General features: G+C 41.2%; 1 protein-coding gene across 1 annotated transcript in view; it reads left to right on the forward strand.

Moving 5' to 3' along the window:
* Nucleotides 1-22,143, forward strand: part of LOC141797613 (stromal interaction molecule 1-like) — a 29,079-nt gene that overhangs the window by 4,021 nt on the left and 2,915 nt on the right. The window contains exons 3-12 of the mRNA XM_074679174.1: nt 1,172-1,302; nt 3,671-3,785; nt 5,546-5,657; nt 6,033-6,148; nt 10,857-11,034; nt 17,399-17,576; nt 18,869-19,036; nt 19,189-19,289; nt 19,444-19,673; nt 21,458-21,521. Coding sequence (XP_074535275.1) covers nt 1,172-1,302; nt 3,671-3,785; nt 5,546-5,657; nt 6,033-6,148; nt 10,857-11,034; nt 17,399-17,576; nt 18,869-19,036; nt 19,189-19,289; nt 19,444-19,673; nt 21,458-21,521 — 1,393 coding nt within the window. The remainder of the gene's footprint in view (nt 1-1,171; nt 1,303-3,670; nt 3,786-5,545; nt 5,658-6,032; nt 6,149-10,856; nt 11,035-17,398; nt 17,577-18,868; nt 19,037-19,188; nt 19,290-19,443; nt 19,674-21,457; nt 21,522-22,143) is intronic.

Genomic DNA, 22,143 nt, shown 5'->3' on the forward strand with positions numbered 1-22,143 from the left:
AACCTGTGTTTAACTGCATTACAGGCATCATGGAGCCTGACGTTATAATTTTCCTACTATTAATCCTACTGCCTGACTAAAATCTTTACATCTCAAATAGATTACTACAATGAAGATACACAATCTGTGATACATTAATACCAATCTGTAAGGTAAAAGTGATGATAGGAGTGTAAAAATGAAGCTCTTGAGTTCTTCTGTTTGGACTACACGGTTGGTCTAACAGTTTCGGTACCTGGCTTTTTAGTAGAACAGGGTAAAATGCCATCAGTTACCATCAGACAGGTCTTTGTCTTCAGCTGAGAAATTTCCCTACTCAGTCGTTTCAGCAAGACCAAGAGGTTGAAGAGAACAATCAACTCAGACCTTTGCAACATAATTGTTCTGCAAGGAGCACAAAAGGTTAAAGGTCAGGAACTTGATTAAGAGTAATATCCAAGCTCTGAGAATGAGTACTTCAGTGACTTTATTATCACAATGCTTGGTTACAACTCTGTGTGCTTTTTGTTCCCTTCCTGGCAATCTGTATTCTGGCATGACTAAAATTGTAGGGTTCCAGTCTGTATAAAAAAAAGCAGACTGCCACATTCTGTACTTTCCAGATTTATGACAACTTGGAAAAGTATTTATTCAAACTTTAGGTATGCAGCTGTGGCTCCTATTGCTTATAGAAGGGTGAGGAAATGTCTGCTGGATTAGTTTGATGATGTCTGGAGTGAGAGGACTCCATGGACAAAGGTGGCATTGTTTGAGTTTTTGTTTTTTTAGCTGCAGCAGTTCAGTGCAACAGCATGTAGGAGCATGGCAGACTGTTACATGACAAGTTTTAAAATGTTTATGAGTCGGGATGAGTCAGGATTTTCCAGTATTTGATTAACTGCTCAATAATGAAAATTCAAATGGTTTATATGACTATTATGTTATCTCCAAAATGAGTTTTTTCTTATTGTTTTCATTAGCTCCTGCTTGTAATGTAATAAATCCGCCAGACAGTGTTTGCAGGGCATCTGAAGGTTGTCAACATTTGATATCCTCTCCTTACTTTCCATGTACCCTCATTCTTTGTTACCTCTAGTTGTAGTAGTGGTTGTGTAAATGTAACTCGATGAATCTATGGTGACCTAAAAATGTCAAAGTTGTCTTCACAATCTGACGTTTGTGCCTTCACCAGGTTTCTGTGGCATTGATGAGCCACTATGCAAAGATGAGAACGCCCTCCTCAGCTTTGAGGCCATTCGTAGTATCCACAAGCAGATGGATGATGATGCAAACGGAAATGTTGATGTGGCAGAGACGGACGGGGTAAGTACCAACCTTACTCACCAAAGCACTTTCCTGTGATTTTTTTTTCTTTCTTCTGGTTTGTCAAAGCAGTGGTAGTCGTAATTTGAAGAGGATTACAGGTATCATGATCGTAATCCTCTGTCAACTGACGTGTCACAGGATTTTCTGCTTAGTTGGCCAGTTAATCTTAGCCTGTAATGATCTTAACTCACTTGAGTAATTGGGATACATTTTGTTTATGTTCCAGCGGCCTTTGACTGAGGTTTTTGTTGAATGATTAACCTAGTTCACATGGAGCCTGGTGTCTAGTAGCATACATGTTGTAAACATTAATGTGGCGACACTCATTCTGACACCAATTAACACAGGGTGGAAGCCTGACCTACCGGGCAGGTTATCTTGTTATAAAGTTAGTAGGTAGCTTTTCTTTCATCACATTGATCTGTGATTACACAGTAAATACAGTAGGAACATTCTAATCAGAAGTCAGATATTACCATTGCCTTTGAGACATTTCCCATTTAGCTTCCATCTTTAGCTTAAGCTGTATGATGAAACCTTTAAGAGGCCTCTTCTGGAGCCTCATGTGAGTTTGATCCAGACTATGGCATGTGTTCGGCCTCATCTCTGCAGCTACTCTCCCTTCAGAGGGGATACTTTCAAGTAAATACCCTTAAGGGAGGGGATCAAGTGCAGTACAGCGAGGGCTCACATCTGGAAAAGCTTTGAGCCCAGAAATAGAAAGCTGTTAGAATGCGGTGGTTAAATAGGGATCATAATTAATCTCAAGATCAAAGTCTGCACCTAGCTTTGGAAACACAGAATCAAGCCTGTGCCAAAGTATAAGGGTCTCCCTTATATTCCAGTGTATATATTTTCAGGAGCGTGATATTTCACCTGCAGCACAGACCATCTCTGTACCCTGTAGTGAAATCCTCCCACACCAACCCATCAAGAAGGAAAGGCTTCATGACTTATTACTGTCTTCCTCCTGTGTTGCGTGAGTTGGCTTTTGTGGGAGTGCAGAAACTTGTAGGTTTTTTTCTCTTTTTTTTTCAAACCTGGTGATGGCGTAGCCTACATTATAGTGGGCAACCAGGAGAATGGAAAATTCAGCCAGTAGTTGACCAATACTACTCAAATAAGGGCGAAAAGTCCCTTTTTTAATACAGATTACAAAGTTCATTTTAGTTATATGAGAAAAATGTATCACTTTTTTAGGTCAAATAGCACCCTACCTTAAGTTGTACTGATTGAATATTAGTGGTACCATTTGAAGTACTCGTTTCTGAGGCAAATTGACTGATTTGATCCAGGATAAGGATCTCCTTTACTCAAATACTTTAACAACTGTGCAAAGTTGTTGTTGGCTTCTTGGGTATGATATACAGATGGATGAGCTCTATGTTTACAGTAGTTTCTGTATTTCTTTAATTTTGAATCTCACAGTGTATTATCTGTTTACAGCAAGTGTAAAACAAAAACAGCTTTGTGAAACTCTATAAACAGCATCTTGTAATGAGCTCACATTACAACCAAAAGCTAGAAAACAAAACTGAAGAAATACATCTTTAATCTAAGTTTAAGTAAGATTTGTTTCAGTCATCTCTTAAACTATTCGTCTTCTTGTTGTTATCAAATGAGTGTTTGAATATTCAGAAATCCCGACTGATCACCATTGATAACATCCACATCAGTACTTTGAATGGTGCCAGCTTTAAAAACAGGAATTCAGTCAATGTTACCATTTTATTGTGTGTAACAGCATTTGTTTTTGTTGAAGCTAATGCTCTTGACAGACTATAACGATCATGTCATCAAATTTTTCTACGGATTTTAGACTTAAGCCTCCTTTCTGGGTATGTGGTTAGGTCAACTTGTTTGTGATCAAAGTCCTGTTCTCCTCCTGGCTGCTCATAAGTTATTGTAAAATAAGAACATGCCTTGTTGCAGTATTTACAGCACATCTTTCATGGTCCTTAACTGTTAGAAAAGCAAGTTCACAAACAAGCCTCAGGGTCAAATTTTTGTTCTTGAGATATTTATGTGTCACCAGCAAAGTTGACACACTTTTGAAAGACGTGTTCCTTGTAATATTCACCCATTTGGACTCACTCTCAGTGTTGTTTAGAATGTAAACATCTGAAAAGGTCTGATAAATATTTAAACACTGATTTAGGTCTTAGGAAATCGAACCAGTGCATTTAAACCCTGCACTGCAGCAATGCTTAAACTATTCTGACTACGGTTCTGTTTTCTGAAGTTGAGTCGGAAAAAGGATCAAAAAATGCAGTTTTATATCGAAATAGAAATGTTCTTGTGTGACTTGACACTTGTGTAACTTTGATTCTTTCTAACCACTCCACACATCTGTGTCATCCTGCAGTTCCTGAGAGAAGATTTAAACTACCAGGACCCAAAGGCCAAGCATAACAGCTTTCACGGAGACGACCAGTTCATCAGTGTGGAGGACTTATGGAACGCATGGAAGGGCTCTGAAGGTACTGCTTTCAACCATCTCTGTTTCCTCTGAAGGCCTGTGGTGACTGAACAAACAGGCCTTTTATTTTAATAGGAGTGTTAGAGCGTGACTATTGTTTTTCATGCTTTAATCACCACAACACACTGACAACACTCATTATTTTTAAAGAAGCGCTCTTGGCTTGTTTGCATGGCTTAGTAATTAGATGTTATACACAAGTATTTCTCTGTGACCAGTAATCTGTTGCACACATTACCCCTGCTTGACCCTCCTTCTCACCCATCAGAGAAGTGAGGCAGTTTATCTGGAGACATGTGAGGCAAAGTGCAGCCTACTTACCAGCTCCAGACTGGGGCAGACAAGTTATCTTTGAATCTGTCAGCACAAACTCACCAACATGTTCTCACCTCCTTCAGCCTATCACTTCAGCTGTAGCTAGCGTGTGCTTTCTGAAAGCTCCTCTCATGTACTGTATCTGGAGCTCACACCACTTTCTCCAGCTAATTTTTCCCCTTTTCTGACCCAAATACCGACTAACCCTGCATTGCAGTTCCTTGACAAAGCTCTGGAGGTTTTGAGCCAGAGAAAGTGGGTTTTCTGTTCTGGAGAGCACCACATTAACACAGGCAGCCCACACTTTTTACTGTCTGCCAGGAACTGGGGAGAAGATTTTCATTACCCTGTTATTTCAAGTGAGTGTATGTTGTATGGATCGTTCAGGGAACAGATGCACTTATTCCCACGTGGAAGCTGTTGAGCCAGTGTTGTTGAAAAGTGCTCCAGTGACACGTTGTTGATTTTTCTGCTCTTTACTTTTGAATTTAACTATCAGCTTTATTTTTTGAGCATCTCTATATGATTTTTATTGAAGCGTTCTTGTTGGAAAAAGTCTACACAACCTCTCGCTCAGGGATCATATTCAACACTTGGTTGCAACTTTTCAAACAAAGCCTCTCCTGAACCAGACATCTGCATTCACTTGGTGACCTCAGGATGCTCTGCTACGCCTGTGCTGCAGCTGTCTTTGTCTCTTCTGGTTTCTGGGGCTTTTAGCCAGTAGTTCATTCTTCAGTGAGTGAACCACATGATCAGTGAACGGAGGTCAGCTGACTACTTATTTATTATTTTCTTGCTGTAAAACTAATCACGTACACTCTCCATTCAGTATCTATGTGAACAGAAATAGAAGGAAGGGAGCATAATGTTTAAAAAACATGTATCTGTTTATGTCATATATATCTGTTTATGAGTTAAAAAAACAGTATATAGACTTTTTTCCTGCATAAATAATCACAGCAGTATGGAGTTTACATTAGAGACACTCTTGAGAAACTGCAATGTATATTTTTGTGAAAATGCTTTTTATGGTGATTAATGTCATCTTACTTCAGGGAGACCTAGTTATTGTAACAAAGAACGACAAGGGATTCTTTTTGCATACTTGAATTTATGAAAAGTTGCCAAGTCTTAAAATTTCTCAATGGAAACTGGTAAAGTGAGTCTGAGATTTTCCAGTCAGAGATGTTGCGTAACATCTCTGATGAGCCAAGTGAATGTGAGTCCTCTTGGAGGAATTTCCTTTTCAGTGAGACTGCGAAAATCAAACAGTGACACTGACCAAGGCTCCTGCTGCAAAATATTGAGTAACTCACTCTGAAGAGTGTTACTATTCTGTCTGGCTTCAAAAATCTGGAAAGGAAGCAAATTCTAGCCTGCCTTTTTATGACTGATTTGAGATTTACTTAGTGTTGAAACAGTGCGTTGTTTTCTCGCCCTCAGTGTACAACTGGACTGTGGACGAAGTGGTGGAATGGCTCATCTCATACGTGGAACTTCCACAATATGTAGAAGCATTTCGCAAGATGTGTTTTAATGGGAGTGCCATGCCAAGGTAAGCAATAACAAGACTATCTTTGAAGTTCTATTATATTTTCTAAACTGCAAATTTTAAAATGACTTATTTAAGGCTTGGCCAACAGCCTTTTTCTAGGGCATAGATACTGAATGTAAGTATTACAGTAATTACTCCATGAAACTTTGCTCGTGCTGGATGTATAACACAAGTTTTGCCATAATTTAAAGAGATTACATTTCCTTTGTGAAAGTCAGTATCAGTCTTTACATTTATTTCACATTTGCCTCTTACATGTTGGTTTTCTGGTGTCGGTTGCATTTAGGGTCATATTACCCACGCACCCGGCTGGATTACACTCTTTCTCTCCCGTTCTTTTCTCCCAAAGTTGACTGTGTGTCTGTTCTCTCTCAGGCTAGCCATAAGGAACTCCACTCTGACGCAAAGTATACTGAAGATCCTGGATCGCAGCCATGTGCAAAAGTTGCAGCTCAAATCTTTGGACACTGTGTTGTTTGGAGCACCGCTGAGTAAGTTATTATTATTTTTTTTTCCCCCCTCAAGTAAGTTCATTTCTTATTCTGGCTCAAATAACACCGGTGACTGTTCTCTGTCACTTTAAAACCCATGACCTGGATGAAAGGCAGAACTTAGTTTCATTCATATGTTGGCTGATGGGCCACATTTTCTCCCCTTGCCTCAGTGTTTAAATCTGTCACATAATACAGTTTTTAGTTGCTACTTTTATTTTATTACCCACAGGAGACTCCTCAGTACAACCCCTCTATAGAGACATTGGCAAGGCACCAGTGTGAAAGCTAGGCTATACATGGCGGCAGATGGGGTCATGTGTACCATGTAATTAAGCCCATATGAATGTGGTCTGACCTGGAAACCACTGCTGGTGAAAGCGTGCAATAAAGAGAAAATTTTCCATGGTATAGACAGACAGTCAGACGCTCTGTTCAGCTCTGTAGTGTGGACGCAAAAAAAAATAAAAAATAGCAATGTTATCATCTGGGTATGTAGTGGATAAGTTTGCTAAGCACAGATAAAATCTTATACCTATTCATGTCTCTTACACCAAACTGGTGTTTAGAAAAGCGCGAAACAACTTTTAAATGAACAGAACCTGTAACGAAAAGGAGATGGTCTTGAATGGAAGATCTTTTTCTCTTTGTGAAACTTCTGTGGGAAGTTTTGAGTTCTTCTGAACAGCCAGCCACTGTTACCAACATCCTGCGCTCATTTTTTTCCATCACCTTCTCCCCACTGATAGCTTGTGGTTATGTTGTTTGTTTATTCATGTTGGTCACTGACTCATCCACTCGCTGACTTCACTCATCTACAGGGAGAGATGCTCTCTCTTCCTGTCAGTTTCATGGTTTGAAGAATTGAACTGAAGGTTGGAGCACACTGCTCTGTATTCCAGACATACCCCTCTGCGTACTGAGACAAATAAACACACTACTCATCTTCTTCTCCTCCGCTATCACTGCTCTGCTGCTTCTCGGTATCTACAAGTTTTAATCCTTCAGGGTTTTCTCTGTTTTCTAGAGGTTTTTGAATCATGATGAATGAGTTGTGGCTCAGCTGTTGCTCCCTCTTGTATTTTTTGAATGAGTTGACATTTGGAAAAAATGATCTGAAAGTGACTGAAAAAGGTGTTATTCTGTGTTTCTGTGAAATGCTAACATTTTACCTAACAAAACCAGGATAATATACAATAAAGTTCAGTTGGTCCAAAATGAAGCGCTTAAACCCACTTGGTTTTATCTATAGCAGAAAGGCTAAGTTACAAGCTCTGTGAGGACTATCTGTTGGGCGTTGATCAGAGTAACACCTTTGGCTAGAATCCGTTGTGTCTTCTAGGGTAAAGTCTCTGTTTTTGGTGAGCACCATCACCCACTGTCATATGGATGTAACTCTTATATATATATTTTTTTACGTAGTGCTATTTTTTGAAGAGTGATAAGCAAACTTTGTAAACCCAGCTTGTACAAAGTTTAGTACCAGGCTATATTTAGTAGGGATACGCCCCTGTAACGTGTCTGTACTTTGTAACATGTTACATTACTGAATTTTGGCTTTATTCTACCAGTGCTCATCTACCAACTCCAGTGTCCACCATTATTACAAAATAAATCCAAGAAATCCTTTTCAGCAGAGGAGGAGGATGGATATTGCCTCCCATTTCTAAACTTTGTTGTTATGTCATTAAAGGGACTTTCAGGCCCTGTTTACACATTAATGTTTCATCTGAAAATGCTAAAACGCTGTGAAAATGCAGTGAAAAAAAATCTGCGTTTACACAGAAACGCTGATGGACTGAAAACGCTTTAGTAAGCATGCCAGGCCTGTAGGTGGTGCTATAACTGTCTTGTCCAGAAGCCGCTTTAGGGAGCTCTCCACCGAAGTAGAGTTGAGCTGATCATCTGGTGTATTGGGAAATACTTAGTTAAAAAGTGGAGCAAAAGATGCACATTTTGTTGAAAGATAGTCAGTAGATTGAGCAGATTGAGCAGCACAAGCACAACGCGGTAGTTCACGAGGGTCGCAACAACGGCACTGTTGTCCTGTTGTATGCGCGCGCGCGAGGCAGAGTGTGACGTCAGCGTTTCCATTTAAAGCGCCAGCTTACTGTTTACACGGCAACGGTGTTGGGAGCGTTTCAGAAGAATCCCACCCTGGAGGCCGTTTTCAAAAGTTTGCGTTTTAAGTCGGCTGAAACGCAACAAAACTTTTGCGTTTCACCCTAAAACCGTTGTTGTGTAAACAGCCCCTCAGTTTACATGGTGTAAATGGATGCATATTCTCCCAGTAAAGTCCAACCTGACAACAGATACTGAGAAATAGCATTTAGAAGTAGCTAATTTTGTAGGTGATAACCTCATTTAAATTGTGGATTATGAACAGGCAAATATATAAAAGTGAGACAAAGGCTGTTTTAAATACTGCCTGCTGCACTAGCAGTGCCTAGTATTTTGGTAAAAATTCAGTATGTAGCAAGCAGTATGCCAAAAATCCCAGGAAAATTAATTGAGTCATGAAAATTTCTCAGTATGCAACTGACCAGTCTACCTGGCATACTGTTTCCCACAATGCATGGCGTAAACACTGTTTGTCTATGTGGGTGGCAGGTTTTGGTGAATTACTGCCATGTACTGGACTGGGTTGCCATTGTAACTACAACACAACAACACTAATGTTTAAATAAATAAAAATCCCTTCCAGATTTAAATCATGTAAATCAAATATGATGATTCTGCTATGATATGATCAATAAAATAACTAAAATGCTACTAAACAGACCCAACAGAACAGTCTTACTACATACTACATGCAAAAGCAGTATGCAGTGCCTACTACATAGTACATTCACCTGAAGTATGTTGTTGTTGGTGGTTTGGAAAACAGCCCAAGTCATCACAGATCCTTTAAGGTTTAAGGTTTAATATTTTAAAGAAGAAGAGCAGTGATGAAAACAAATGTATGTTGTAACTGACACAAGAACAGAAAATGCTGTGAACCTTCATAGAAAGAAGCAGTCTGCATTGAAAAGAAGTCTGTGCCTGGCATGTGTCATTGTGGATGTGTTTTCTTTAAGTCACACCCAAAGGAAGACAGGAGCACGTGTTGTCTGGCTTTGACAGCCTCTTAAAAGCCAGGGGTCCCACAGTGTAGTCACACAGCTATTAATACTCGCAGCACTTTCAGACACATCTTACAATGGGTTAATTCTTACAAGGTGGACCGTGGTATGATAATTAAGTCATGCACAGTTGGAGTTTGTTGTTTTTTACTTCTGAATTTGCGTAGATGTCATGTTGTGCTCTCTTGGTGGTGTTTCTGTGAAGCTGTCAATGTGTGCTGTGTGGTACGAGCACAAGAGGTCTAGGAGACTCTGCAGATGACAGAAGGCAAACTGTGTTTCCTGTTGGTGAGAGATAGTGTCGTAAGAATGAGAAGAGTATGTTGCTCCATCGTAGAGATAATGCAGATCGCTTCCTCCTGCTCAGGAAGTATAAGACCCAGGAGAAATTTAGCGCACATTGCCTCCATTTGTTGTAACTTCGTTTTGGGAAGTTGTGTTCTTGGTGGGGAAATAACGGTGATGTGGGAAACCACCCGCCTATGTGAAATGTAGCTGAAACCTTCGTATTGTGTTTTAAATGAAGTAATTTGAGGAAAAAAAAGGGCAGTGGCTCACAGCTGTTGAGTTTTAGTGCCTCACTTCTGGTACATTCTTTGAGACAATAGCAGGCATGGCCGGTCAGACTTCCTTCACTCTGATAAAACTGTGTTTGTTCAGAACTTTACGAGAACAGTTTAGAAGAATACACACAGACCTTCTGTATGATCACTAAAAAAAAGCTGCAGTCTTTGTATTAAGCGTCTTCACCTACAGAGAGTTAACATGAAAAGGAATGTGCTTTTGGGTAAAATGTGGACGCATAGAGGTATTAGATTTGGCTCTGTGTCAATACAGCAGCAGGGCAGAAACTCAGCATGACCTGATTACATCTACAGAAAAACGAACCTGTATTGTTTTCTTTGCTCCTAATTTTACTTCCTTTCTTTCTCACTCCAGGAAGTAGAAGTCATGTTTCCTACACCCACTTTTGCAGGTTTTGCAAGAAAAAATTGCCTCTTCATCTTGCATCTTGCAGAAATACAAGCAGTGTTCAAATTGCTGCATGACAGTGCTCTTCTGACTCAGGAAATGACATAAAGACTTAATTAAACCCCAAACCATATGTTAGAGTTCTCCTTGCACAAAAACTTGGACTGAACCTGATCTACAAATGGGAAAGCTGCTTTCAAGCTGCTGTGACTTTTATAGCTCTGAATCCCTTTACAATGACAACGCAAGAGCATACTGACACATGAGAGGACTGACAGCCTCGGTTTCACAGAGATCTCAGCATGTGTATCTAAGTGTCATAGCTGCTGTTGTTTGGTTTTCTGTGCATGTTTGTTAGCCATGGTGACCAGGCTGAAATAGGCTGTTAAGCTAGCTTTGCACCAGGACCCTCTCACCGCAACCTGAACTTGTGCTACCAGCTCTTCTTTGTGTCATTTGCAGAATGAGTAGACAAAGTGCGGGCTACAGACCACATCCTTGTGAGGCTTGCTCATACTTAGACAGCTTCATTTGTGATCTAGATACAAAAAAAATCCAACCTGAGATGCAGCCCACTGCTACAATGTAACATCTCTTCTTTGTTTTTGTCCCAGTGAATCGACACAACCACCTGAAGGACTTCATGCTGGTGGTGTCAATAGTCATTGGCATGGGGGGCTGCTGGTTTGCCTACATCCAAAACCGTTACTCTAAGGATCACATGAAGAAGATGATGAAGGACCTGGAAGGCCTGCAGAGAGCGGAGCAGAGTCTGCATGACCTACAACAGAAGTAAGGGGCTTTCCCACGCACCCACCAAACTGTGCACCAACCCTGTGATATTGATGCACACAACCCAGGTGTTATTCTTTATTAAAACCCAGCTGACATCATAAACCATAATGGGAGGTAAAACCATTAGCTTTGGTTGGCATCATGGCTAAACAACATGGATATTGTCATACTGAGAGAAACTTTATGTTAACGATTGCTACAAAGAAACTTAAACCATGAGCGATGGTGATGAAAACAGCAGTGTTCAAAGTTGTGACCTCTTGTGGATTTTTAAATGAGTATCAACGGCACAGCCCAGATAACACAGAGAGCAGTTTGAGGGTAGTTCAATGTTAACACAACCACAACATTTTAAAAGCTCATTTTCAAGCCATAAAATAATCTTTTAATTAAGATTTCTTGCCAGCGTGTTTGTGTCTCAAGTTAGTTGCCAGGTAATTAGCGGGATAAAGTACAATGTATTGTACTGTGTCTTGTATTTCAGAAACCGAAGTTGCTAAACCTGCTAACATATCTCACAAGTGTGTTGAAATGTTCCCCCCACGTCCTGTTCTGTTTGGCTCATTAAGTGTTCGGCCTTGAAGAAGAACTGAACGAGAAAAACAGATTGTTTTCTTCCCTCCTCCTGCTGTGGCATTCTGTGTCTTCAAACTTATGAATCACTTGCAACTCGAGGTCGTCCTGACACGCTAACAGCCGTTTGTTTTGAGTCACAGTTAGATGATCACAGTTGATACAACGCACTCACTCATTACTATTAACGCTTTGGTTTTATGCTCATTTGCCCTGAAGATACAAGTGTACCGCAAAGAAATGTTTTTTGTTCTGGCCTAAACTAAAGCAGACATTCATTCAGAGGAGGGCTTCCTGTGTGTACGTCTTATCTGTAGAGTAAAAACACTGACAGGAGGCTACTCATTAAGAATTTAAATATAGTACTTCTGAGCCCTATAAATAATCCCAGTCATAATTCAGCACTGGTCTGTTTCAGGATTGCGTGTGCAGAGCTACATTGTTCTAAAATAGGAAGTGAAAAACTGTCAGGTAATTAGACTCCAAGAGCTCCACTATGATTTATTGGACAGACCTTTAGACCAATAACCTCACATGAACTGACATGAATGAGCAACATCCAAGTCAAGTGGAACTACTGGACGAGATGTCAGCCTTTATAAGGACTTATATGATACAGAAACCTTAGTGATTCAAGGGAAAGTCTAAAGCTGTCTGAGTACAGGCCTAACTTCTGAGAAGCTGCCCGCATTTTTTAGCGTCAGTGGCATGTGTGAACGCAAACAACTAAAATTTTGACCCCAACTTAAAGATGTAGAGAAGTTGTTTTCAAGATGAAAGCAGCACATTAGATTGTTTACAAGTGGCACTTATGTAAATACTAAAAGACTGTCATCATGAGATAGAAGACTTTAAGCTGTGAGAGTTATGTGTGAATAAGTAACTTAAAGAAAATTTGGTGACAAAGCTGCTGGTATTTTTCTGAAATTTTCAAGAAGGGCATGTGTGAACAGGCAGAAGTCATAATTTCTGGCTCTGTTAGCCATGTTTTAGTTGGAAGCTTCAATAATGATTACAGAGTTGCCTGGAATACACTTTTTATTCACAAGCAAACTTATATTCTTAGTTTTTTAAAGTTTCTATTTAAAAATGCTTAAACTTTGGATGGTAAAAGTCAATCTGTGTCTATAAATAGTTTCAATAATAGCTAAAAGCTTCTTTAGACATGAATATGGTTGGGGCACTAATGCTGATGCATTCTTAAGTCCAGGTTTTTACTCATTTGAAGCAGACAGGCAGTAGTTTAAGTAAGGAGCCCAGTTGCAGATCATAACTCATTTGAGTGGAGACGGGAGAGACCATCAGTGTTTGGCTGGCTCCAAGTACTTCCATAAAATCACAGACAGCTCAGTTATCTTCTGCACTGAGGCTGGGATGCTTGTGTTTGAAGACGTGAAGTTTGGCTTTTCTGATTAATTGAATCTCTTGGGAAACTGTCTGTGTGATAAAAAGTGGAGCTCAGTGATTTTTGAGCTGCTGCTTCCTCCCAGAGAGAGAAGCAAGCTGAGACGTTTTGACTGCAGCTACCTTTGCCCTTTGACATCCAGCTGTCACTACAGAAAACAAGTCAGGGCAGATCTTTGTCATACCCTGTAAACATTTTCAAGTCTGACCTTTGCAGTCGAGCCTTTATTAAACAGATCCCGTGAATGTTGTTTGTTAAGATTATTACCATCAGTGTTGCTGCCAGCCTTTGTCCTGACGTGTCACCCTGCATGCTCACACCTGGACTAACAGGTACTGCTGTCTGAATGATTGAGTGATTTGACAGAGTTGGTGGTGTCATGAGGCAAATTTGAAGATTATAGCACAGATCTGACTATTTCGGTTCTGTTAATGCTGCAAGGAATGGAATGTTCTTTTAAGCCTGGACTGCCTCCTGTTTTCCCTTTAAAGGCTTCTCAAACAGGGCCTCACCTCAGACACAGGGTGGTTTTCATAGACGAGGTACAACCAAGATGGACAAAGACTGAATGAAAGCAAATTACTGAGCCAGAATCATTGATTTTCGTCATGTGGTGGTAAAACTCATCACAGTTTTTCATGAAGTTACCTTTTAATTTTATTTATCTATATATCAGTATTTATTTTTTTATTTATTTACTTTTGTTTTGTTGATGGTTGCTCTTGTTGTGTGTGGGTATTTGGAATTTGTGTGGCATCGCTGCTCTTGGGCAACATATTGTGTGGTCTGTTTTTCTACTTGCGATCTGCGAATCTTTGGGATAAAAAAAATAAATCAAATCAAATCAAATTTACCTTTTAATTTATTTTTTGGTGAAAAAAAAAACAAAGAAATTGTTAAAAGCACAGTTGCTGGTTGGCATATGAGCTTTATGCATTGACGTTGAAAACTATGTGCTGTGTTTTCTTGCACTATTTTCCCCCAGAGTTTTAAGAAAATTTAGAGTTTTTGAAGTGCTCCTTAAATTGAATTTGACCTGATTCAGATTAGTGATGCAATGCATTGAGAGAAAAGTCAACAAATTGCACAAGAAGTCAGAACAAGCTGTAACTTGCTTTTACCATTCAGTGAAGCACTGCCTGTGCTCCAAATCAATAAAAGCGTGAGAAAGATGTCTGTCTGTCTGTCTGTGTCAGCCCCACCCCTGCATTTGCTCTGTGTGTGTGAGTGAGGGGAGATGGGAGCTCTAAGTCTAGAGTTTGTTAGATGTTAGCACTGGTTGCAGCTTGCACAGCCAGAAGTTTCCACATGCAGATGCATGGCCATGGTCAGAGACAAAGAATCACTTCTATTGCTCAAATATCGTTATGCATACTGAAAAAAGTTCTACAATTCTTTGAGAAAAGAAGACATGACTGCAGAAGCTTAACACATGATCTGTGACTGCAAGAATAAACACACAGATGATAGCACAAAAATGAGTTTAATTTTGGTCAAGTTTATATTTTTTGATGATTTAATGTAAAGCAATATTGAAAAAGCCCTTCCAAAAACTCTCGTCTTTGTTGCATCAGGCTTCTTAAGGCTTCTGCTGAATATGTTAGCAGAAAGCCCAGTTAATGCACAGAGAATTGCTCAGTCAGAGCCATTTTGAAATGAAGATAGAAAAATTACATAAACATCTGCTTTGGTCTTTTCTTGTTTTTGTTTTTATTTGGAGTCTGAGAAATGATCCAGAGATTTGTGACCTGTTGCACCCCTAACGCAGATCCTCAAAAGAGACAGCGCTGAGAACGGAAAGTGTGTCATCTCTGGGGATGTTGTGTGTTGTTTGATTGTGATCCAGGGAGAGGCTCTTGCCAGACTAAGGTGGAGCAGTCACTGCTGGGCGTTGCCACATGACTGCATTACATTCCTGACCTGATGCTTTGGGACAGTGAAAGTTTTCATGCAGCTCATCTCTCCCTGTTCAGTCTGTTGTCCTACCCTCACTGAGCCACTATTTGGTTGTTTTGGAGACGCTGTGGTTTGAAACATGAGCTGATTTGCACTGATGGAGAGCAAATTGACCAGAGAGATTAGTTTGGTTTTACAAATCTAACACTTAAAGTTTGGTGCATGTCAGTGTCAGATTCTTGTTTTTCTCCCTTGCGGCTCCTGGAAATGCATGTGCTAGTATAAAGGGAGTGTTTAAGTTTGATCTGTCCACAGAATACCAACCAAAAAGAGCGTTTAACTGTCAAAAGAGGATGAACCATTCAGGTCAAACCTGTCCTTTTGTGAACATCTGGGTCAGCCTATGTGCTTTCTTTGCAGCTTACACTTTGATCAGCTTTGAAAACACACCTGCTGTTTCCAACTTCAAAGTCTTTGACCATCTTTTTTGCTGAGCTAATGGCTTGATCCCTAATTCTGTTGTGCAAATGAAACCAGAGACGCTTTAATTCATGAAAAAGCACGCACGCACGCGCGCACGCACGCACGCGCGCACGCACGCACGCGCGCACGCACGCACGCGCGCACGCACGCACGCGCGCACGCACGCACGCACGCACTACTCAAACATTAAACTATATCTTACATCCTAAAACTTCCATCTTTCCTTTAGCCTTACTCTATCATTTCCCAGCTGCAGCACGATAACTTTGTGCAACATTTAAATCCTTTCTGTGCAGGATGAGCTCATTGTGAGAAACAATTTTCTTGTCATGAAGTAGCAAATGTTCCATGAGGCATCATTTTAGAGGACTATTCATTAAGCCAAACATTTGCAGAGCCTGGTGTTCTAATCGAGCGACAATATTTAGAAGACTTCAGCTGAGCAGATTCATCTGCCGTCAGAGACTCAGGGCCCATAAAGATTCTTAGACATAACAGAGTTGATGTAGAGCATTCAGCTCTGCTGTATCAGGTTTCTGGTATGTGTTGCATTCTGCATAGACAAACACTGACTGTAAGAAAGGAGATTATGTAATATCACTTTTCAGTGAGGCAAGCAAGTCTTGCTTTTTGTTGTATGGTGCTTGTTTTTAAAGCGAGCAGAGAGAGGAAGAGTTATGTCCTCTGTCTGTGACTGTGCCTTTCTTCCTGATCCCTGCTGCCAGCTGCTCTCTTTCCATACCTTCAAGCAGATCCTGTGGTGGTATCAAGTAGCCTGGTTCAGCCATAGCTCCCCTGTTGGGAGAGAGTGGGTGGAGGCTTTTTGACTGGACCTGGATTTCCTGGGAGCCTTTTACAGCACTGTTTGACCCGGCCTCTGTCTCACTGGTTAAAGGTGTTAACTATGATTACTGAACATGCCAGCTCTAGAGCTAATTCAGCTGCATTTGGAGTGTAGAGTGGGACAGGTTGGTGACAAGGAGGAGAACAAAATTTTCGCTTTCAAAAACTTTTATCGGGTAGTGTGCAGAAATGTAGGGGTTGCCTTCAGCTGCAAAGACTGCAGAGACAGTGTGTCTGCGTCCTTAGAGCTCTGCAATGCAGGTCAGGTGAAACAGCAGCCGGCGTCTTCTGTCCCGGCATTGTAGTTCTGCCAGCGCTTACGAATCTTAGCTAAAGAACGGCAGAGGTCAGGGTCGAAAGCATTAGCAGGACTGCCCACCACCCACATTTTCCAAAGCAAGCTGTGTGGCTCATCTTTCATTTCTCTGCTCTTCTCTGCTGATGTGTTCAGCCTGAGAGCAGACCAGTGCTGGTCTCCACTGAGGGGAAATATAGGATGAGTAAAGATCAGTTCAGCTCCTTGTTGGTATCAATACCTGAGTGCTCAGCCTCAGGGCTGATTAGCTAACAGATCGAATGTACTTCTCCATTTCCTTTTTAAAAGAAACTTATCAAACATGTTTTCAAATGGTTGGAACATGAAAGGAGGATTATAAATTAGTCTACAGTAATAGTACTGCTTCTTTAAATGTATGTGTTAAATAATTACATCACAGGTGACAAGCCCCTCCTTTAAAAGCAGGCTTTTCTTAAGAGGCTAGTTTAAAAATATCCCACATACAGACCGGAGCATTAGTCCTGGACAGTACAGGAGCACCAGGCACTAACACTGTGCTCTTCTAAAGTTACACACTGGCAGCTGTTCTCATTCCTGGCTCTGCTCCTTCTGATGTCAGTTTATTGTGGGCTGCCCAGCAGCTGACCGTTTCTCTGAGCTTTCTGCATGTTAGCCATTGTTTCCGGTCATGCACGGCTGATGCAAGTCCCACATACCACACATACTTGCTTACACATCATGCCTGCCTACAGATAATCACACCAGCACCTACAATGTATGCTACATCTCTTTGTTTGGCCTCATTAAGCACCCACTGGTTTCTCCCATCCAGTAGAAACCAAAAGCTCACCCTTTCTCTTCTTTTTTCCGCTCATTGTTTCCAGGCTGCAGATTGCACAGGAGGAGCACCGTACGGTAGAAGTGGAGAAGGTCAACCTTGAGCAGAAGTTGAGGGATGAGATCAACACAGCCAAGCAGGAGGCCCAACGCCTGCGTGAGTTACGAGAGGGCACCGAGAACGAACTGAGTCGCCAGAAGTATGCTGAAGAGGAGCTGGAGCAGGTAAAGAAGAGATTCAAACACTATAATTTCAACTCACAGAAGATGCACTTTCAAGGTGTAAACTTCACAGTATGTTTAAGTCTATCACATTCACACATGCTATAGTATAAACACACCCACTGAAGTCTTTGTCCATTAGAAATACTGGCAGTGGAAGCACAGCACAGCCCACACAAGTAAAGCAAAACACATGAGTATTTGTTTGAGGGACTATCACAGTGATCTTACTCAGACACCTCTGTCACAGTTTGTTTTTCATTCTGCAATGCAGGGATAAACAGGAAACCTGGAAAGCTTTCAGGTTCAGTTTAGTCATTAGACTCTGAGTTTCATGTTTTGAGTTGTGATGAGACCAGACATCACTCACTGTGTCAGGATCATTTATTTACAGTAGACATGGTTTCAAGTCAGGATTAAGAAGTTAAGTGTTATGGTCAGTGCTTTAGAACAGGGGTTCTCAAACTTTTTGAGACCATGGACCCCTTTCAGGTGAGACATTTTTCCAAGGACCCCCCCCCTCTGATCATAACAATGATTAGCTTAATATTAATACTTTCTATTATTGTACTGTGTAGTATTTTGCAATGATAGTTTGGGGTACATTTATTTCTAAGTAACTCATTTTGTAAACTTTGAGGCCAACTTTGTGGCCCAGTTATTGAGAAACATCCACTGAAGTGACCTCTCAGGGGCCAAATGTGTGTGAAAGTGCCCTCCTGGTTGACAAAAGACACTTAATTACCCTCTTGATTGGCAAAAACACACACTATATTTTCCTTTTTTTTAGTTTTCAACCCTGCCCTTTAAAAAATCTGCGCACACCGCAGCACTGTTTGTTTTTTTTATTCTGTTGACGCACATTATGAGGTGATAAAGATGTCACAATCACATCAGAACTGATCTCATGGCACAACACTAGATTTGGCAGGAGCATTGGAAAAAAAATAGGTGATTTTATTGGTGCAAGAGATTCGAGTTTGTTGAATTTCTTTTTTTAATGATATGGTACACTTTTACAAAAGTTTTTAAATTATTCTGCAGACCTCCTGGCTATGGTTTGGAAACCCCACTTTGAGAAACACTGCTTTAGAAAAGTAGCATATCCTTATACTTCATTTGACTAATCTACAGTTTGGTTTAACACTTATAACTTTTGCAAATCTCCAAATCAGGAGAATATGGAAATGCTAAGAAAGTATTAATTTTTACAAGTGTTGTTAAAGTGATACAAAATGTATGGTCTTGTGCCCTTTCACATGAATTTCTTACCTGATGTGTAACATTGGTTGCAGGTGCGCATGGCACTAAAGAAGGCAGAGAAGGAGCTGGAGTCACGGAGCAGCTGGTCTCCACCAGAGTCTCTCCAGAAGTGGCTGCAGCTCACCCATGAGGTGGAGGTGCAGTACTACAACATCAAGAAGCAAAATGCAGAACGGCAGCTCCTGGTGGCCAAAGAAGGGGTGAGTGTGTAAAAACATAATCAAAGAGTTACTGCTCTGATCAGTGGAGAATCTGCTCAGAATCTATGATCCAGTAACAAGCAGCTATTCTAAAAAATTTTAAAAAACTTGTTAAGGCAACAGGATAATGCTCAGGGTTTGTGCATTCACAGGCAGAAAAGATCAAGAAAAAGAGAAACACTCTCTTTGGGACTTTCCATGTGGCTCACAGCTCCTCCTTGGATGATGTGGACCACAAAATACTGGCAGCAAAGTAAGTCGGAGGGTGTGGTGTTAAATTAATGTTCCTAGAACAGCTGCATTTTCATTTGTTAGGAAAAGAGGCAGAGTCCAATCTCAGAAAGAGTCAACATTACAGAGGGAACATTGTCATTTTAAACCCTCCTCTGTCTTATCACCTTTCATAGACAAGCCCTGGGCGAGGTGACAGCTGCTCTGCGAGAGAGGCTCCATCGCTGGCAGCAGATAGAGGTGCTCACAGGTTTCACCATCGTCAACAACCCTGGCCTCCCATCTCTGGCCTCCAGCCTCAACCTGGACGCCAGCTTCATGGGCGGCAGAGCCACACCGCAGCACTTCATCATGTCCGACGATGTGGACGACTTGGACGAGGGCATCGTGCCTGGAACTCTACAATGTAAGGGTTCAACCGAATCTGTGGGCTCCTCTGTGGGCTCCTCTGTGGGCTCCTCTGTGGGAATTAGCAAACGAACCCCTAAACATTCCAAGGCCCTGCTGGGGAAATCCAAAAATCAGCCCACATGAGAATTTGGACCTTTTGTGCAATTATTTCCTGAGTTTCTTCATGTGGCCTCCGTGGTGGTAGAGAGGGCCATCCATGTCTGTGATTCATTGAATGAGTGATGTCTGTCATTTGTATATCATGTTTGGTGTAAAGTCACTTAATTGTTGTTTTTTTTAGCACAATTCCAGCCAATGCCTTTGTGTTAATTGTTCTGGGTTTGGATAAAAGTGTTCACTTGACTCTGGAGATTGTGGAGGCTGACTCCTGTGACTTTCCTCTGGAAAATGAACTGTGAAGGAAAATATATTTCTTAATGAGACCATGCTTTTTGTGCTGAAGTATTTTTAGCGGTTGTCTTGTGAAATGTGCTACAGACCTTGTGTTGGGAGTGCTGATCAAATGGTTAAACCCAAGGAAAATTAGTGTCTACAGGCAGTGTCCAAACCTGCTTTCAGGTTCAATAAGACTCAGAGAAGGAAGTGAGGAAAAAAACCCTGATGATCCAGCCTGTTTTTTGAGTCAGTGTGTTTTCTCCTTTGCTTATGAAAATAGATTTTGTAACAGGAACAGGTGAATTTTTTCCTCACCAGTACAGAAAATATTTATTGAGTAAACTTTAACGTTTCTTGAGGTAATACCATTTTTTTAAATGTGTGATTAAATCGTAAACACAGGAGAGAACACAAATATTAGACTTCAAATTGGATCATCATATACTTTTTTCCTCACTCACTTTTCAGGGCTTCCATACAGGAAATCAAAATACAGCCAATTGTCTTTGCACAGAAAGTTAAAATCCTGCAAAATGTTAAGGTTAACACATGACTGTAATTGAAGAAACCCAGTCTAATCTCATGAAAATGCTTTGTAGTTAATATGACAGCAGATCTTGACCAACACAGACTTAAGTGTCACTGCAGAATCCTTTTCCAACTTCAGTAGTGAGTAAGTCTTCAAATTCTCATTAATTGCACCTCCTATCTCACTTCCCTTTCTCCCTCCACCACCTCTCTGCCTTTTGGCTTCTGCCCCCGTCTCATTGGCCGAACAACAGACGGCACCCGAAAGCTGGAGAGGCGAGCCAGCGACGTGTGGTTCGTCGGTTCAGACTGCCAGCACATGTGGAAATTTCCTGGTTGGCCACTTATTCATGCCCCAGTTCAGACCTCAGTTTGACTTCCTTTTTCTTTTCCCTTGACTCAAATTTATTCTTTTATTTATCCATATTTATTAAATCAGACAGTTCGCTGCAGACAGACACAGCTAAAAGGACAACACCCCAGGCCTCACCGTACTTGCTTGCTTGCCACCCTCCTCTAAAACTTGTCCCCACCCAGTTCACCCTTGTTCAGTTCTTTTATTTTGAAAGGGCACTTCCTTCATGTATGAGTTCTTTTTTTTTTGTTTTGTTGTTGTCCAAACAAGACATTTAGTCAGTAACACCTTTCGCTGTTTTCCTTTGCTTCATGTCATGTGTTCCTTGATACTAGGAGAGATAAAACAGGAGCATGTGGGATTTTTATGTAGAACGAATCTTAAAAAAACTTCTATATTTGAAGTTTTAAGTCAGTTAAGGTTAAAATCTATCCCAGCCCCTGAGTATCTCTCCAACCGGCCTCCCCCTTCCTTCAGACCCTGACTTCCTGATTATAACTCTGTTGTGTTTGTCCCCACAGCTCCCAGTATGATGTCCCTGCGCCAACGACACATTGACCCCCAGCTGGCCTTGGGCTCCCAGAGGTTGGTAGAGAGTTGCCTGTTGGCGGGGCAGCAGGGCGAGGGATCCCCATACCCACCCAGGTCTAGGCCTCCTCCCATGCAGTCCCGCAGCCAGTCGTTCGGCCAGCTCGATATTCTCCCTCTGCCTCCTCTGTCCTCGGCCGTGTCTCACCCCTCCATCGTTTCTTCCTCCAGTCCAAACCCTCAGTCGCTGTCCTCCTTGTCTTCCTCTTTCTCATGCTTGCACAGCTCTGTGGGTGGCGCTGCAGCCCCACATTCCTCCCATTTGTACCATACTTCTTTCCAGCCCATGGACCCCATTCCTGATTTCACCTTCTCAGACGACAGCTACGGGTACCCATCTCTTTCCAATTCCTCCACACACATCGCATGTGCGTGGGTGTTTGTTTTCCTGCCAACTGCTGTTTCATTTTCTGACACATGGATCACCGAAACCTTTTTCTTTGTATCATTCCTCTCCTCTTTTCTTTTCTGAATTTTCATTTTTTTATCCATAACTCAAACAGTAAAGCTGACAAAGCTTTTCAGAATGCATTTACACTCTCTAACCTCTCTCTGTGCTCCTCTTGTTCTTTGCCTGAACATCTAACAAGTGTGGAGTTCCAGTTCCCCGGCTGTGCCC

The sequence above is a fragment of the Halichoeres trimaculatus genome, unplaced genomic scaffold (genome assembly GCF_033239565.1).
Source record: "Halichoeres trimaculatus isolate MK-OKI-2021-1 unplaced genomic scaffold, fHalTri1.1 fHalTri1_scaffold_9, whole genome shotgun sequence".
Taxonomy (NCBI): domain Eukaryota; kingdom Metazoa; phylum Chordata; class Actinopteri; order Labriformes; family Labridae; genus Halichoeres; species Halichoeres trimaculatus.